Below are 20,052 nucleotides of genomic sequence, written 5' to 3' on the forward strand. Positions count from 1 at the left end.
TTTTACTTATGTGATCTCCGGAGACTCCTTGTCCCACGTGTGTAAAGGTGACAGTGTGTGCACCGTGTGGGTCTCTTAGGCTATATTTCACAGAATACTTATTCACTGTTATGAATGGCATAGTGAAGTGCTTATTTATATCCCTTTATGATTGCAATGTGTTCTGTATCACAATTTATCCATGTGCTACTCTAGTGATGTTATTAAAGTAGTTTTATTCCTCCTGCACGGTGTAATGGTGATAGTGTGTACATCCGTGTTAGTACTTGGCGTAGGCTATGATTATGATCTCTTGTAGATTATGAAGTTAACTATTGCTATGATGGTATTGATGTGATCTATTCCTCCTACATAGTGTGAAGGTGACAGTGTGCATGCTGTGTTAGTACTTGGTTTAGTCGTGTTGATCTTTCATGCACTCTAAGGTTATTTAAATATGAACATTGAATATTGTGGAGCTTGTTAACTCCGGCATTGAGGGTTCGTGTAATCCTACACAGTTAGTGGTGTTCATCATCCAACATGAGGGTGTAGAGTAGTCCTATTATGTGATCATTGTTGAGAGTGTCCACTAGTGAAAGCGAGATCCCTAGGCCTTGCTTCCAAGCATCGAATCTCCGTTTGTTTACTGTTTTGTTGCATGTTTACTCGCTGCCATACTTTATTCAGATTGCTATTACCACTCATACTCATCCATATTACTTGCATCTCACTATCTCTTCGCCAAACTAGTGCACCTATACATCTGACAAGTGTATTAGGTGTGTTGGGGACACAAGAGACTTCTTGCTTTGTGGTTGCAGGGTTGCTTGAGAGGGATATCTTTGACCTCTTCCTCCCTGAGATCGATAAACCTTGGGTGATCCACTTAAGGGAAACTTGCTGCTGTTCTACAAACCTCTGCTCTTGGAGGCCCAACACTGTCTACAAGAATAGAAGCTCCCGTAGACATCAAGCTATTTTCTGGCGCCGTTGCCGGGGAGGAAAGGTAAAAGGCTCTCATACTGCGGTCCCAGGTAAGCTATTTTCGGGCGCCGTTGTGTGTGTGCTCGAAGCTATTTCCTTTAGATCCTGCAATTTCATATTTTTGTTTCTTGTTTACACTAGTTTGGCATAATGGACAAGAATGAGCTTCTTATTCTATTTCCTGATTTAAAACATGGATTGTTTGATGCGAAAATTAAAAAACCTATGAAATCTTATTTGCATGCTGGTAGTAATATTAGTATGTACGCTTTGAACACCATTGTTGATAATGATATAGAAAATTCTAAGCTTGGGGAAGCTGGTTTTGATGAGCATGATATTTTTAGTACCCCAAGCATTGAGGAGAAAATTTTCTTTGATGATACTTTGCCTCCTATTTATGATGATTATAATGATAGTGGTCTTTTGGTGCCACCTACTATGGAGAGTAAATTTTGTTGTGATTATAATATGCCTCCTACACTTGATGAGAATAATAATGATAGCTACTTTGTTGAATTTGCTCCCACTATTACTAATAAAATTGATTATGCCTATGTGGAGAGTAATAATTTTATGCATGAGACTCATGATAAGAATGCTTTATGTGATAGTTATATTGTTGAGTTTGCTCATGACACTACTGAAAGTTATTATGAGAGAGGAAAATATGGTTGTAGAAATTTTCATGTTACTAAAATGCCTCTCTATGTGCTGAAATTTTTGAAGCTACACTTGTTTTATCTTCCTATGCTTGTTACTTTGCTCTTCATGAACTTGTTTATTTACAAGACTCCTATGCATAGGAAGCATGTTAGACTTAAATTTGTTTTGAATTTGCCTCTTGACGCTCTCTTTTGCTTCAACTACTATTTCTTGCGAGTGCATCATTAAAACTGCTGAGCCCATCTTAATGGCTATAAAGAAAGAACTTCTTGGGAGATAACCCATGTGTTTATTTTGCTACAGTACTTTTATTTTGTATTTGTGTCTTGGAAGTTGTTTACTACTGTAGCAACCTCTCCTTATCTTAGTTTTGTGTTTTGTTGTGCCAAGTAAAGTCGTTGATAGCAAAATTGATACTAGATTTGGATTACTGCGCAGAAACAGATTTCTTTGCTGTCACGAATCTGGGCCTAATTCTCTGTAGGTAACTCAGAAAATTATGCCAATTTATGTGAGTGATCCTCAGATATGTACGCAACTTTCATTCAATTTGAGCATTTTCATCTGAGCAAGTATGGTGCCATTTTAAAATTCGTCTTTACGGACTGTTCTGTTTTGACAGATTCTGCCTTTTATTTCGCATTGCCTCTTTCGCTGTATTGGGTGGATTTCTTTGTTCCATTACCTTCCAGTAGCTTTGAGCAATATCCAGAAGTGTTAAGAATGATTGTGTCACCTATGAACATGTGAGTTTTTGATTATGCACTAACCCTCTAATGAGTTTGTTTCGAGTTTGGTGTGGAGGAAGTTTTCAAGGGTCAAGAGAGGAGGATGATATACTATGATCAAGGAGAGTGAAAGCTCTAATCTTGGGGATGCCCCGGTGGTTCACCCCTGCATATTTTAAGAAGACTCAAGCGTCTAAGCTTGGGGATGCCCAAGGCATCCCCTTCTTCATCGACAAATTATCGGGTTCCTTCTCTTGAAACTATATTTTTATTCGGTCACATCTTATGTACTTTACTTGGAGCGTCTGTGTGCTTTTATTTTTGTTTTGTTATTTTCATTCTCTGAATAAATACATGCTTGTGTGGGAGAGAGACACGCTCCGTTGGTTCATATGAACACATGTGTTCTTAGCTTTTAATGTTCATGGCGAAGGTTGAAACTCGCTTCGTTCATTTTTATATGGTTGGAAACGGAAAATGCTACATGTAGTAATTGATAAAATGTCTTGGATAATGTGATACTTGGCAATTGTTGTGCTCATGTTTAAGCTCTTGCATCATATACTTTCCACCTATTAATGAAGAAACACCTAGAGCTTGCTAATTTGGTTTGCATATTTGGTCTCTCTAAAGTCTAGATAATATCTAGTATTGAGTTTTGAACAACAAGGAAGACGGTGTAGAGTCTTATAATGTTTACAATATGTCTTTTATGTGAGTTTTGCTGCACCGGTTCATCCTTGTGTTTTTTTCAAATAACCTTGCTAGCCTAAACATTGTATCGAGAGGGAATACTTCTCATGCATCCAAATCCTTGAGCCAACCACTATGCCATTTGTGTCCACCATACCTACCTACTACATGGTATTTCTCCGCCATTCCAAAGTAAATTGCTTGAGTGCTACCTTTAAATAATTCAAAATTTATCACCTCTTATTTTTGTCAATGTTTTATAGCTCATGAGGAAGTATGTGGTGTTTTATCTTTCGATCTTGTCATTTACTTCGACAGACTTTCACAATGGACTAGTGGCTTCATCCGCTTATCCAATAATTTTGCAAAAAGAGCCGGCAATGGGGTTCCCGGCCCGATTAATTAACTTGCATTAATAATTCTCTTCACATGTTTTGCTCTGATTCATCAGTAAGCAACTTAATTTTGCAAATAGACACTCCTTCATGGTATGTGATTTTTGGAAGGCACCCGAGGATTCGGTTAGCCATGGCTTGTGTAAGCAAAAGGTTGGGAGGAGAGTCATTGTAATGTCCCAGGTTTAGAGACGATCGAGGGGTAGATTTTAGAAAGGGATGTGCATTGCATGGTAAATTCTGGGGAAATTTCGCGCTTTTAAACAAAAACTGCATCGAAGGGGGACAAGTTTCTCTCTCGACACCTTACGAGGTTAGGGTTTCGAGAGTGCGACAAACTTGCATCTCACTTCACTAGTTTAGGGTTTTGAGAAGAGAGGGGAGAGTTTGCATGATGGAATTTTAAATATAGTGACATGATTGAATTCAAACCAAAGTTGAATGTGAATTTCAAATTCAAACATTAAATAATTACTCTAAATAATGAATTGTGAGGAAATTCATTAAGTAAATTATAAATAATAAACAACATGAGCAATTAAAATAAAGTAAAGCTCATTAGGGAAAACTTTGAGCTTTATTGATCATCACACAATTTACATTGTCTTTACAATATTCATAAGAGAAATAAATGATTAATACAGCACATTACATAAATGGGCAAAATAGAAGAAAGGAAAATAAAGAAAATTACAAGTGAATGATCTATCCTAAACTATACAAGATGATCATCATGGAGATCTTGCCAAGAGGATCTTGATCTTCATCCAGAGTATCACATTGCTCCCTGTAATCACACAAACAAAGACCAAAGACAAGTGTTATGCCAAGTGGCATTGCCACTTAGCGAGTTAGCAATAAAATGAGAAGATGAGAGGATATTATCAAGATCGGCCGAGCTGATCCACCAAATGGACCAAGTTCCAACCAGGAACCACACAGGCAGCTCACAAGGCAGTGTGCATGTCCACCAGCACATACACAGCCGGGGAGAGTCACCAAGATGACCAGGCCAAGCTGTCGACCAGGGAGAGCAAGAGAGCACATATTTAAACTTTTCAGAGCCAAACCCTAGTCATTTGCTTCATCCAACGACAGCAACAGGGTAAGTCACCAAGAACACCAAGAACAGCTAGAACAAGAGGAACAGCCAGTCGTTGTTCAACATGTCCAACCTCACCACTGAATCAGACCAAGAATCACAAGCCACAAGGAGGAGCAGGGCAAGTCAAGCAAATCACCAGAAGCAAATCCTCTACAACAACACTTTAATCTAGGAGCTGGAGTGAGGTATACACTTCATCATGAGCAAACCAGATGGTTTTGCTCATAAATTGCACAGGCATGATCTCAAACACACCACAAGGGTAGAAACCCTATATGTGAGTCATCATATGGCTACTGGCCAAATTGGTGCAAGTGAACAAGAGAGAAACAAATCGGAAAGCACCACGGGAACATTGGCTATGCCAAACCGGTGACATAATCAAAGAAATCCAACAAGGGATGATCCTATCTAGCTAGTCGAGTTTCACTCAGGCACCTATAGCCACTACACCATCGGACGGATAGACTATAAAGTGTCTATTCTTGTTATCAACATCAAAGGAAACTGGAAAAACCACAAGGATTCTTCCGATGAAGTATTTCCCAAATCACGAGCAAGCCAACACAGTAGGAGCAACCATTTCTAGCGGCATGAGCCTGCTAGGGTCACAATGACTACCTATCCAAACAAGAAATTCACCAAAGCATCACTTCATTATCCGGGGATTCGGTATGAGCTAGGGTACCCAACCAGATGGTTGGCATCCCTCTAGCTACATCAAATTCATCCATATGACCATCACCGTATCACAGCTCACATCATTTATCCAAATAACAAGGCAAATTAAGCGGATAAATGAAACAGATAAGCTACCGATGCACGGGGTCTTGCCGATGATCCAAGGGATCATTGCACACGATCAACGATGCTTGGACAAGCACCGAGCACACCCGGACTAAGTCCGTAGGAAGCACAAATAGCACTCGAATGAGCATCGGTGAGTCACAGAGAGGGGCACGCACTAATTCACAAACCAGAAATGATCAGATGATCATCAGGGCTTGCTATAGCATGCCAATACATATTAGAGCATCACTGATCAGCAAAGCATAGTACTAGATAATTAAATAGCCACACATAATCCACAGTTGCTTCACAGATAACCAAATGGATAATCATATGATTGTATCCAGAAGCACATCCAGGGTTGGATGAACCACTGGATCATGATAAACAAGTAAAGCACTTAGTGCTCATCAATGAATCATACCAGTAAGCCAACAACAATGCTCAGATGAGTATGCGCATTAATTTGAGCACAAGAACTAGCCACAGAAGCCCAGGCACTTGCAAATTTGCAAGAATTGCCTACTGCAATTAAGCCATTGAAGCGTATATGAATACACATGAGTGTCAGGCAAGCATAGAAATAAGAACAGAGGCACAGAGAAGAAATTCTAGCAAGTAAAGCAAGCTTTCACAGGCACATAGCTTAGCAATCTTGCACAGCAGACAAGCAAGACATCCAGCATCAACAGCACACGCAGCACAGCAGCAGTAAGCACGGCCACAGAGCAGCATAAGCACGGCTAGCCACTCCATGAGGAGGAGAGACTGTGACCAGAGCTAAGGAAGGAGGGAGGAGAACAAGCACACGAGAGAGAGGGAGAGATGGCGAACGTACCGGGGTCGAGCAGGCAGACGACCATGGCGGCCATAGCGGCACACGCCACGGCGCGGCGGCGCCGAGCCAAGCCAGGCCATGGTGGCGCCACAGGCACCACCCCATCATGGCAGCACAGCCACGGCGGCGCCATCACGCCAGGAGCCTGGGGAGCCGCGGGATCACGCGGATCCCGCAACCCTAGCCATGGCGAAGCGGGTCGAGGACGAGCGGGAACGGCGTCAGCTCCAGATCGACGCGGATGGAAGGGATCGCCAGCATCTGGCGGTTCGATTGCGCCCCATGGCGAGGGCCATGGCGGCCGGAGATCGCCGGAATCGGCCGGCGACGATGCGGGCGACGCAGGTCGCCAGAGCGAGATTGGGGATTAGGGTTAGGTCGAGGCGGCGCGAGGTGGTGGGCGAGTGAGCGACCGCTCGGGTCGGTTGGACCCGAGCTGGTTTAGCCCAACCCACTGGGCCAACCTGACAGGTGGGCCCAGGGGCAAAAAGGACTTTTCATAATTCAATAAAAACATGAAACTTTGAAATTCAATAGAAAATTATTAAAAGCTCTTAAAAATAACTTAAAAATATGAAAAAAGATCAGCATAAAATTCTCTATTTAAATAAAATATCAAAGAGAATTTTTGAAGACAATTAAGAATAAGTCCTATTTTGATGATTTAAATAAACATTTAAATCACACACCTAATTTTCTATAATGAAAATAAGTCCATTAATGTATTTGGACTTTAAAAACACCTTGACAACATTTCAAGGTTGTATTTTACTTGAAATCAAGTATCCTCAAATTATTCTTCGTATTAACCTCTTACATGATATAATAACAACATCGGAAGGGGGGAACAAACCCTAAAACTGGAATCATGCATAACTGCTTCTTTAACCATTGCCCTTATCGGACAATGATGCTATTTTTCAGAACCAGAGGACAAGGGTCAGTCCACACCTTCCAACTGCAAAACTTTGCAGTGTTCAAGCAAGTTCATCACTTGCTCATGTCATTTGAGTATTTCTATCAAATTACTTGCAAAGTATTATGGTTATCACTATTGCATAAAAAACCAAAACCACTACTTTCATAACTATGAATATGACTATGTGGTGGGCAATGGAACCATGGATTGTGTTGATATGGTGGAGGTTCCATTGCAAAGGTTAATATCCATCTAGGATTAAACAACAAATGTCGCCAGTGATTCTTGTGCCGTAATACCCGTGTTAACCATAAGATCCGGAGTGGGACGGAGTAGTCAAAAGTGTTTCCACCTCTCGTACATCAACGGATGCGCTTACCGTAGACACTTGACCCAGGTTGGGCAAGCGGTGGGGTGGGGATCCCATTCTAATTCCCCACGGTAAGTGGTCTATGATGGGTTGCAGCTACCGGCGAAGGAGTTTGGTTAACGAGTCCCAAACTGTTGTCGTGGTCGGGGTCCATCCTTAATTGGTGTAAGAGGACCGACGAGGACCCGGTGGTCGGGGTATGCAACAAAGGGTGGGTGTGCGAGGTAGCGGAGGAACATGATTGGCTAGACCTTATACCGGGCCTCACACCAAAGGAAGTGTGGACGGGAACAATTGCCCGGTTGGCACCAAGGTTAAGATCTCTTATGGGTAAAGCAACACACCTCTGCAGAGTGTAAAGAACTGTGACCTTTCACTCCCTGTTCCGGGATAAGGAACTGCGAACGCGGCCGGAAAGGAGCTCCATGAAGTTCTAGTAAACCGGTGAAGGCTGACGGACATAGCTCTTTGGAATAAAAGCAAATCTCTTGAAGAAATGTTTACCAAAACTTGCATTGGTATTAGACTTTCTGGTCTAATATCGTAGCTAGTGCATTAAACACCTCTTATCTATAATGAACTTGTTGAGTACGCTCGTACTCATACCACTCTTAAATCCCATGCTTAGATTGTCTGAATCGTCTGGAGGAGAACTACGACAACAATGAAGGAGCCGAGATCATCGGCTATGATGAACCTGACCTCTCAGGAGGTGTTGAAGGCGTAGACTACCTCATCATCTACGGAACCGGGGAGGCTTCCGGAGGAGATCAAGTCTGAGCATCTCGAGTAGTAGTAGTAACCGAGCAGCCCGAACTCTTAGTATTTAGCTGCTCGAAGAAATAAATGTATAACTTAATGAGACACTGGTATTGTAAGCTAAGATGGGTTCGCCTCGAACCCAGGAGTATTCCTCTTAGGACCCAAGAGGAGCTCCGGAACGACATGTGTGTGATATTTGTAATAATAAATGAATGAGTTATGGACCTGCTATGTTCTGGTGTACTCCTCTGAGGGATGTAATATTTGCGGAATGGTACTTCGTGAATGTTATATCAACGACTGGCATACTACAACATGCAAGCAGTATGCGGTGGTCACCACGGTTGGTATCGGAGCAAAAGCTTTGACCTTAGGTTGGAACCTAGTAAATGGGACCGAACGTTAGGAGTCAAATAGGACTAGTAAAGAATTCTCTAAAAATATGGTGTATATTCACTTGAGAATACAACAATCATATCTTTTAGTGCGATAATTCTTTATTATCTCTATTATGATGCATTATTACTAATCTCATAATCTTTCTATTTCTACAGCCAACATGGCAAGTTCACGTCCCGGACGCCCGTGAAGGTGATGGATTCCATACTGAGTGAATACGAAGGAGGACTGGCGGATATTTTACGAGCCATGTTACTAGAGTTTGGGTGTGATTCCCAGATTCAAGTAAAGAAATACATGTACTATGATGGTACGGTATTAGCCAAATGTAGGGTAGGGCTACGACTTCCCGAATCTTTGGGAATGAGCGTAGTAATGCCAGCAGGGGAAGCCCGAACTATGAACACAGCCTACCATATAGCCGTTATGAGAGCCATAACCGATATTCGGGAGCATAAGACGAAAGAGCTTATGGGTTCCGAATTCACACACATTCCTCATATGGAGGAGGACGATGATCCCATGCTGAACCATTTCAAATATGCCAAAAGCAAACCAGCCGAAGCAGCCAAATACATGGATAATAGCCGCAACTTCATATCATTACTCTTCCAGTTGAACCGTCATTTGACGGGAGCAATTGATACAATGCTAGAGGAGTTTACTGAACCCAAGGAGGAGACTAAGGGGAAGGAACCTATGGAGAATGAGGTGCACACACCAGTCTACTCAGCTGGTGATTACATTAGTATTGATCCTTTTGAGCGTGAAACTACACCTGTTACACCTGGGAACTATCTGGGAAGTTCCTATGGGGGATATGAGGGTGGAGCGGAATCCGGGAACAATCAGCGTTCCGTGACTCCGATAGAAAACTCCAGGGGTTGGCGTTGGGGGTCTGATACGGGAACTCATAGTACCACAGCGTATTATGATGGGGAGATGAATGAAGATGCCACGTCCCAGCATCAGAGTTATCCGTGGAATGAGGAGGAAGTTGGAGGGTATCCGACACAGGTTGAGTCGGATACGAATGTAGGAAATACCTATGGTGTAGGTACAGGGGAGTACACCCGATGGGTGGATTATGACGCACTGAATGATCGGTTCGTGAACACTGATTTCGCCCTAGGATCATCATCGGATTCCGACTACCAGCCAACGGGGAGACCTTATGTTCCAGGTTTTGTCAGGAGAACGACACGTTCGACCGGATGGAAGCCTGGAATGTATCGGGAGTAAAGATCGTCTAGAGACTACCAAGAGAAGCCAAGCTACAATACACAAGTACCACGTGTATTGTAGAGTGTAATATTTTGTAGAAATTTGTATATATACTTTAATAAGTGAGTTTGCATACTCACATCGACTTGAGTATTGTAATAAGACCACTTAAGTATGTAAATATATGGTATATGTTTTGTATGATTTGGATTTGCTTCTTGATTTCCATTGCGTGACTAGTTCTGTGCACAATGTTGAGCTCAGAAATCTTGCGCATGGAGTAACTATGAGTATCATCTTGTGTTGCAGAACTACGGGGTTATGTCGGGAGCGTTAGGAGAGGAGACCGAAGCGCAGCGCATGGAGCGCGAAGCAAAACAAAAGGAAGAGGCTGACGAAGCAGCCAGGAATCAGTTTCCACCACCACCACCACCCATGACGCAGCAAAACTTTATCCAGTACATGCAGCTGGTAGAGGAGCGACAGCGGGTAACACTGGAGCAGCAGAACAAATTCTTTCAGGATTTGTTGCAACAAAACAGGGTGGAGAGACCTGAGAACCCGGGAGTCACATTAGCGGACTTCCAGAATACCAAGCCCATATCTTTTGCATACGCGCCCGAGCCGATGGACGTGGAAGATTGGCTTATGGATACTGAGCGAAAGCTCAATACCGTTGGATGTAATGACCAGGAGAAGGTCCGTTATGCTACACATCTGTTGAGTGGACCCGCCGCATCATGGTGGGATAACATTGTAGCCGTTTATCCGGCGGGAAAGGTATTCACCTGGGAGGAGTTCGCAAGGAAGTTCAGGGAATCCAATGTCCCCGAAAGTATTGTGGAGCTCAAACGTCGAGAATTTGAAAATCTCGAGCGGAAGGACAAGGCAATCCCGACCTATGTCGGGAGTTCTCAAAGTTGTCCCGGTACGCTGTTGAAGAAGTCAACACCGAGGACAAGAAAAAGAAGAGGTTTCGAAGGGGTTAAGTCCCCAGTTCAAGGTACAGCTACGTATGATGAGAGCAACGGAATTCCAAGAGTTGGTGGATGCAGCCATCACTCTTGAAGATGACTTCAAACAACTGCAAGAAGAGAAGAGGAAGAAGGCCAAGTTTGAGCCTAAAAGGTTTGTTAGTAACAAGCCCAATACCAGCTTGAGTTTCAAGCCATGGTACAATAACAACAACAACAACAACAACAACCAGAGGAGGAACCAAGGATATCAGTCTGCAAACCAGATTATATGCCATTCCTGTGGATTCAAAGGACATGTCGCGAAAGATTGTAAGAAGCCAAAGATTATATGCTTTGGTTGTCGCCAAGAGGGGCACATGCTGAAGGACTGCCCCAAGAGAAACACCGGAGGAGGTCAATCTGGAGGAGGAGGAAATCGAGGAAACACCGGAGGGAGCTAGAAGAATAAGAAGCCCTTCGGCAAGCTGAACCGCACTAGTCCGGAGGAGGTGGTCAACTCCGATCGGGCGGTGATAGGTACGCTCCGGATACTCACTCATCCCGACAAAGTACTTTTTGATACCGGTGCAACAACATCATTCATTTCTCAACAATTCATCATCAAACATGGGATTAGTTGCACTAAGTTAGATACACCCATAACCATACTTCACGGGGGAACGATAGTAGTAACCCATACCAAACAAAAACAAGTCATCATGATCAATAAGTGCGCGTTTGACGCGGACCTGTTCATTCTACCAATGAAGGACATTGATGTCATTCTTGGTATGAACTGGTTGGAAGCTAATGGAGCATTGATCGACTGTGTGAGCAAGACGGTGTCTTTGAAAAGCCCCGATGGAAGTAGAATAATCTACCAAGGAGACAAACATACCCAGATCGAAGTTGAGCTACAGCTGAACAGCATGAAAGAGGTGAAGTTAGAAGATATATAGGGAGCTTAAATCCCTTTGGAACCCGACGAGAAAAGAATGTGACTCCGCTGAGCTCATCCTCATCCTCTTCATCGTCTTCATAATCGTCATCATATATTCGTCGTCTCCTTCACTCGGTGTGAGCCCTTGCGACTGTTTACTGTGTAATATTGTTTCTGGCATCACCTTGGTTTCGAGTAGTTTCTCCAGGTTGGCGCGGAGACCATGAACGCCGGGGCGCCACTTCTTGACGAGAACTATTGTGACGACATGGTGGTGCCACTTCTTGTCGAGAGTTGTTGTTGTTCGGAGATGCCACTTCCTGCCAAGAATTATCATTGTGACTCGTTGTTGCCACTTCCCGCCGAGGACTTTCGTGACGGCGTGGAGTGTTCTCGAGATGGTGCAGACAAAATTTAGACCCGTGATCAAGGTTCGGTGCACCTGTGCACGTGGATCATCAAAATAACGGATACTGTCTTGGAAGTAAGCCTTGCCAATGGTAAGCCTATTCAGTTGCAGCGAGCTATGTCGGCCAATGCTTACGTGTTCTTCGAGGAACCGTTTCGATCAACGAGAAGAACATAAGGGAGAATGCATATTTATGTGCCATCCTTATCTCTAAGTTGCAAATGGTACACATTCCCGTTCCTTCACAATAACCAACATCTCACCAAAAATGTGGAAAACACCCACACCCTCGACAAGTTCAGTAGAGACTTGAGAAGTTGGAAAACGAGGGTACAAAAAATGATGGATAAGGGTGATGATTACTCCAAGGTCCACAAGGCACATCCGATGATCACGGAGGAAGAGTGGAAACATTAAAGAAGAATTGTGCTAGAAAGGAGGACAAGGATTTGCAGCAGTGGAGTGTGGACATGCGTCGCATGAACATATGTTCCCTCGCTCTCAGAATCCATGGCTACGACCCCAAGAGGCCGAGGTAGGAAAAGGAGGACACTGATCCTTCAATGGGTGGCAAAATCAAGCCATGGGTAAGAATTCGAGGACCGACGGCAACATGAGTTTATCAGGGCTTGGTGTCATCACGGAAACACCAGACAATATATAACGGGAGAGAAATTACCGGAATCCATAAAATCATGATCGTATCCGGCGCCAATCGACATCGTCGAGCATACTGTTGTGAAGTGTATAGGTGTTATCACCAGAATTTAGCCAGAGCGGGAGATGGGCCGTTATTGAAGATGGGCTTAGAGGACAAACGTGAAATATTTATGAATCGGCCTCGTACGAGAATTTGGGCTAGACTTCCCGTGTATTTGTATATTATGGTAGATTTAGAATTAAGAGATAGAGTTTAGTCGTACACAGCTAGGTTTATTGAAAAGATAGAAAGTCTACGGACTATAAATATGTACCTAGGGTTATTGAGAAAGGAGGACGATCACGTTCACAACAAACCAATCCAGGCGCATCGCCACCCCTTGTTTCGAGGGTTTCTTCCGGGTAAGCGTCATGCTGCCTAGATCGCATCTTGCGATCTAGGCAAGATTCTGTTTATTCGTTGCTGGTGTTGCTCGTGCTGAAGCCTTTTTGATGGCGAGCAACACCCTTATCGTGGATGTTTTGGGGCTGACGTCGATACTTTTATGATATGTTTGTTTAGCTACGCTGCCTCTCAATGTCTAGCTGCCCTTGCACCTATCTTGGGTGTAAGGGCAGCATCTTGCTTAATCTATATTTAGTGGATCCGATATGTTATAGTTGTTCCTTGTTCTACAAGGATTAGTTTGATATCTGCATGGTTAGGCCTTGCAAACGGGTTGAACGATCCGGTAATGCGTAAGGTATGATTTGCTGATCCTAGAAGGGATTGTTCCGGGAATCGACTTCGTGTTGGTTTTTAGGCCTCTTTTAGGACTGGTTTTCCATCATATTTCGTATCTGCTAGGCTCAACTACGCGTAGGATGTTCTGGTTATGCGGTGAAAACCCTAGACTGTCGTAGATTGGTTTAACTTTGTATTGATAAAGCAGGACCCCCATGTCATTGTAAATCCAACGTGAATCATGGGGCAATCGTCTCTTTGAGCTGATTCACAGGATAACCTAAGAGCCGATCGGGGCTCGTATTTAATGTTTACGTGTTTGCCATGCAGGAAACTAATTGAAGCAATCCATCACCTTCCTGACCAGGTATAGGTCAGGTGGCACGCCCTTGCATTAGCTGGGACGTGTGCCAGAGCATTGCGGGCCGTCGCCCGAGGGACCAGGGCCCTCCAGCAGTCCTGGGAGCCTCCCGGCTCTCCGTGTTGCTCGTCGGTGCTCGCCGGTGGGTTTTGGCAGGCAACAATATGTGGATTGCCTAGCCCTTTCCATGAGTTCGGACTTTTGGTTCAAGTGGCTAGTGCATGAAGCTTAACATGGTATCAGAGCCCCAGGTCTCGAGTTCAAATCCTGGCTTTCACATGGTTTTCGCAATGCTTTCACAATTTATTCTAAAAAATCCCCGCAGCCTCTTGCCGTGTGTATCCGGCCTTCCGCTGCCTCTTTGCCTCTCTACACGTGTTGACTTGTCTTGTCTTCCCGTCACACGTGAGAGGGGGTGTTAACATGTATAAAGTAGATTGTCTAGCCCTTTCCATCAGTCCGGACTTTTGGTTCAAGTGGCAAGTGCATGAAGCTTAACATGGTATCAGAGCCCCAGGTCTCGAGTTCAAATCTGGCTTTCACATGGTTTTCGCAATTAAGCTTAAAAATTGTTGTTGCCCCCCTCTTTAGCCACCGCTTTTTCGGTGTGCTCATCTTCTTTCACGTGTTGACTTTCTCTTCTCCCGTCACACGCGAGTGGGGGTGTTGTGAAGTGTATATGTGGATTGCCTAGCCCTTTCCATGAGTTCGGACTTTTGGTTCAAGTGGCTAGTGCATGAAGCTTAACACATACCATCAGGTTCGTGGTGAGCTCACACATCTCTAGCACCACTAGCTCTTCCTAGCTTCGTATGTAGGCCATTCTAGCTAGTTCGCCTGAAAGCCGCCACAAGGTGCTCACCATAGTAACTTCGATGACCATTTCACTGGGGCACCGCCACTGTTAGGCTTAGAATCGAATGGTGGTTCGAAATCACCTTTTCTCGCAGCCCCTAGTCATCGAAATCGCCATGCCCCTAGCTCTTCCTAGCATCGTATGTAGGATGTTCCGGCGAGTTGATGTACTGGCCGATTTGACTAGATCAGGCCGCTCACGTGGTAGCCGACAGCTCACGCAACGAACGACCACTTCCGTAGCTCTGACCTCACCGCCACGTTCTACTCGCTTGGCCACCTCCCTCGCTTCCCTTGGCCCCGCCTGAGACTGGCAACTGGCAGCGCTGCACCAGTCGCTCTCATCAATAGCACCGACCACCTTCTTTGACGCACGAAGTGTTGCAGCGCAGTCTGCTCTGGCGCCAAAGCACTAGTAAAGAAACCCCTTTAGTACCGGTTCCAAAGAGCCTTTAGCACCAACCTAGTCTCGCTAGCTTGGCCTTCATGTGAACCACCCATCTGTCTGTCTTCTCAAGCTGGGCTTCCACATCGAGCCTGAAGTTTCTGAAGGCGCTGCTCTAACTCGGGTATGTTGGGAATAGCCGAACCCAAATTTCCGGGTGCCTGATTTATCGGGTTTTGAGTTTTTTAGGGAAGTATCGGGTCTCGGATCTTAGAACCTGAGGAGTGAAAAAAAAACCCGAAATTTCGATAAACCCAAATGCCCAAACGTGACTTATAGCCAAAATACATTTAGTCAACTATGGATACATCTAGTCAACTATGGATCGCCAATCCATCCACACTCACCTCCGGTCTCCTCATTGTGTGTGCCTGTGCCGTCATCTCCAACGCAAGTTTCCTATGTTGACCTTGAGCTATGACATTTTTTTACAATATAAAAGAAAGCGGCATAATTAAGCAACTTCTGATTTCAGTTATCTAACTGTCGTCACCACACATATCAAATGTGCAGACATTCCAGTTATTGGAGGTAGCGTAGAGTTTGTAAAATGCGACGTACATGCCGCTGCTATATCTAGCCATCCGACATTCATACTCCAAAATACTTTCGACTTTGGAATTGAGGTTCCCTCTGTGCATGGCTGCATGCAGAACATATCATCACTAAATAATAATGTGTCGTTGAGAAAAACAAATTATACTTGCACCAAATATTATCACGAAATCGTCATATTTAGTTGCACTTCACTCCATACTGTCCATGTATCATGCATACATGCATGGTATATATACCAGGCTATTGCTCTTTTTGTCTTTCGAAAAAGACGGTTCATTATCTATTATATATTAAAAGAAAAATACGGATATTTAAAATAGAGATATCACGTTAATCCACATCATCTCAATTATTTTAATGGTTAGATCTAAATTTTGTGGCTAAGATTTAATGAAACAATATTAATAACGTAACCGTCTAGGTTCTGGTTGACACGTTTATATCTAGAAAGTTATATACGGGGTACTTTTAAAACGTGTAGATCCGTGCTGAAAACTTTTTATGCGAAAGATATACATGGGAATAGCGATGTCAGTTCGGCAAAAAAAAAAACCGTAGCTGGCTAAGTCTATTTGGAAAATGCAACAAAACAAAACGGTCCAGATTAAAAAGAAGGAAAAAAAATGCTAGCAAGCCAGGTTGGTAGGATCGGAATAGACGAGTCCGTTCAGAAAAAAAGACGTGATGCACGAGCTTATAGCTAGCTTCGTATGAGTAGCAGTCCATGCATGACTGCGTTTGGCTCAGAAAAAAAAAGATCTGTCAAAGAAAAAAGATCCGATGCAATAGCTTAGTTATCGAGGACCTTAAAGTGTGATTTTGGGCACGATGATTCTCTATGATTTTAAGTTCTAGGTCCGACTTCATTTTTTTCTCGACGAAAAATAAATCATGGCAAAAAATTTAGGAAATGCCGGGAAACGAAAGGCGAAAGGAGGGACGGTCGGTGGAGCGACGAACGCCTGCCGATGACTAAGAGGTCGATGCGCCAGGGTCCAGGGCCGGATAAGCGGAGGTCGTTGTTAGCAACATCCATCGGTTGTCGTTAGCGGCGCTGGACGTCGGACGATCCTGGACTCCGGCCACTCCAGGTCACCGTTACCTAGCTTGAACGCCGCCGCCTCACCCTATGCTTCTATGCTAACCGCGACTAAAGATTTATAAGGTGGTGAGTAGCACAAGCTCGCGGCGAAAAGCGTGTATGGCCTCCTCCGCCCCATCGGCTTAGAGACCGGCGACCCAGTTCGCCATCCCCGCGGCGAGCGTAAGAAGGCAACTCGACACTGCCAAGCAAGTAACCCTGCTATCCTGTATGAACTGAACTAGAAAGTAAGTAGACAGTCGACACTAACATTTCAAAATATTATTTTAAACTTTATAATAGATATACCTTTGATAGAAGGGTAAAATAAGGTAAAGAGTTTTATCATGTAAGAAAAGCATTCACAAATGCAAAAACGATGATGACGATTAGATTTATAAATTGAATATGTTTTCACGTGCAGATGACAAATGTCTACTTAACCAATTCAAATAGAGCAAATACTAACAGACTAGAGCCCAACCTAAGTTATTCCAACAACTTTAAAACTTCAAGATTGTTTTAACATCATGTTAGGGGTTTAAAAATTCTCGACAGCTTGAAAATTGAGAGATATTTAAGAAACTATAATAGATCAATAACTTTTAGACAACTAAATAATAGTGTGAGTGTCATTTGGAATCTGGTCAAGATATGTAATACTCAGGACTTCGCTGTCTCTTCCAATCACTATGACGTGTCATATAAAAGAATTAAATTTCTAGAATGATATTTTAGTTATATATGATTCCATATGTGAATGACCATACAATAAATCATTGAGATTGTACTTTTCCTAGATGACATATCAATAATTAAGACACAAATTAAATGTGTATGTTTGCGTACTATATTCTAAATTATAACTAATAGCTTCCAGTCTCATGACATTTGTGTCTATGAAATTATAAGTTTATATTTCAAACAAGTTCAAGAGATTTAAAGTGATGCCCTCGCAATTGCGAGAGCCACTATGCTAGTTTAAATAAAAATCACAATTTATGCCCTTTTTCCATTTTTCTTTTCATGGATTTGCTGTATGTGCCAATAAGCCGAAATGAAAGCACGAACGCAATGGATCACGCCGCTGGACACATGGCCTGCCCGCCTTCCAAATTTTATTCGCGGACCGACCTAAATTGACAGAAACACAACATTTGCATCGTTGTTTTAGGTCAGCCGGTTGGAGATGAGTGAGTGGGACGCCAGGATTTGAGGCCCAAAGTTAATTTGCGCCAGCGCGGTGGCCAGTGGGTCGACTGGAGCTGTTGCTAGTTATTGAAAGAGCAAATGGGACGAACCCTACTATAAGACTAATTCTATCTACTACTAGTCACTGCCCATGCTTGTAAAACTAACCTATATAGTGGTAGCTAACTTTTTCAAGAGCAAGCTAGTGGTAGAATGCATATAAACCAAGGCAGAATGTTACATTGCATTTTAGAAGGCTAGCTTGCAATTAGGCCATGAAGAACCCCATGCCTGTTCCTCGTTCTGGCAGCGTCGGCGTCGTGCTTTTGCTGCTCGTCTTCTGCTTAGCATATGTGCTGGGCTTGATGTCCAGCGCCATCTTCCAGAATATCTACATCCACAACACCCTGTCACCACTACAGCTGTCGGTCTTTTGGTCACAATCGTCATCACCGCCGCCACCGCCGGAAGCAGTACCTTGCATCCTGCCACCATCGCCTCCTTCCCAGACGACGGTGCCGCGTACAATGTCGATGGCGCCATCCGGCGGACGGCGCATGGAGTTCACGGACTTCCTGGCGCCGAGCAGCGGCGCCATGCACAACATGACCGACGAGGAGCTGTTCTGGAGGGCGTCCATGGCGCCGAGTATGAAAAGCATGCCCAAGCACGTCATCCTGCACAAGATCGCCTTCCTGTTCCTGGTAAGGGGTGAGCTGCCGCTGCGTCCTCTGTGGGACAAGTTCTTCAAGGGGCACGAGGGGCTCTACTCCATCTACGTGCACGCGAGCCCTAGCTACACCAGCTCGCCGCCGCCGGACTCCCCGTTCTATGGCCGAATGATTCCTAGCCAGGTACTTATATGGTTTTTAGGGTATATCTATATGATTTTTTGTTTTGTTACATCTAAGTGATGCTGAAATTGCATTCATACGAATTATGAAGCTCAATCCTTTTCTAAATCTTTTACGGTGATGGATAGACAACAAAGTGGGGACACATCAGCCTAGTGGACGCGGAGCGGCGCCTCCTAGGGAACTCGCTGCTCGACCTCTCAAACGGCCACTTCGCCCTCTTGTCGGAGTCTTGCATCCCACTCTTTGACTTCCCTGCCGTTCACGCCTACATCACCGGCTCCAACACCAACTTTGTCGACAGTTTCGATCGCGAGGGAAGCCGCGAGCGCCATAGCCCCTTCTTCGCTGAACACAACGTCAGCCTCGCGCAGTGGCGAAAGGGCGCTCAGTGGTTTGTGATGGACCGTGTGTTCGCCCTCGAGGTTGTCTCCGACGAGACATACTATGGCCCCGTGTTCCGGAACGGCAGACACCAATACATGGACGAGCACTACATCCCGACATTGGTGAACATCCTGGGCTTGGGCCATCGCAACTCAAACCGATCGGTCATGTACTCGGACTGGTGGACCCCACGGGTGAGACACCCCAAGAGCCACAGTGGCAGCGAGGTGACGGAGGTGCTCATCAAGGAGATGAGGCGAGGAATGGACGGGAACTGCAGCTACAATGGCAGGGCGGCAGAGTTTTGCGCCTTGTTCGCGCGTAAGTTTAGGCCGGATGCGCTCTTGCCCTTGCTAGATTTGGCTCCCAAGGTTATGGGTTTTGGCTAATCGAGATGCACGTTTTCTGACTATTGTAAACCGAATGGGTGAAAGAACCGTGATCGATATGTATACATACAATAACCTTAATTTCTTTGAGCTATCTAGTTGTTTAGGATTGACGGGTATTTCAGCAGTGCAATCCACGTTTTTGAAGATATACTCGTGTATTAGTAAATGAATTCTGTCCGAATATTCCTCGCAACATTTGTTTGTTCCTTTGATGTTACTCTTCCGTTTTACAAGATAACAAGCTCGAAAGACTTGGCTTCTTTTCAATGAAATGGAGCTGGGGAGAGATCCCTGTTGATCTAAAAACAAAAACAAGCTCGAAAGAGATAATGATAACATTACCAAGGTGTTCCCTCCCCTCCCACCACTACCAAAGTTTTAGGCG

The 20,052-nt window shown here is 44.2% G+C and overlaps 1 protein-coding gene across 1 annotated transcript; it reads left to right on the top strand.

The window, feature by feature from the left end:
* The first annotated feature begins 18,309 nt into the window (after positions 1-18,309).
* Positions 18,310-19,664, top strand: LOC124664300 (glycosyltransferase BC10-like). Its single transcript, XM_047201852.1, has 2 exons — positions 18,310-18,888; positions 19,017-19,664. Exons 1-2 carry the CDS (start codon positions 18,310-18,312, stop codon positions 19,662-19,664), a joined length of 1,227 nt encoding a protein of 408 aa, XP_047057808.1.
* The last annotated feature ends 388 nt before the right edge of the window (positions 19,665-20,052 follow it).

This window comes from Lolium rigidum, chromosome 6 (genome assembly GCF_022539505.1).
Source record: "Lolium rigidum isolate FL_2022 chromosome 6, APGP_CSIRO_Lrig_0.1, whole genome shotgun sequence".
NCBI lineage: Eukaryota > Viridiplantae > Streptophyta > Magnoliopsida > Poales > Poaceae > Lolium > Lolium rigidum.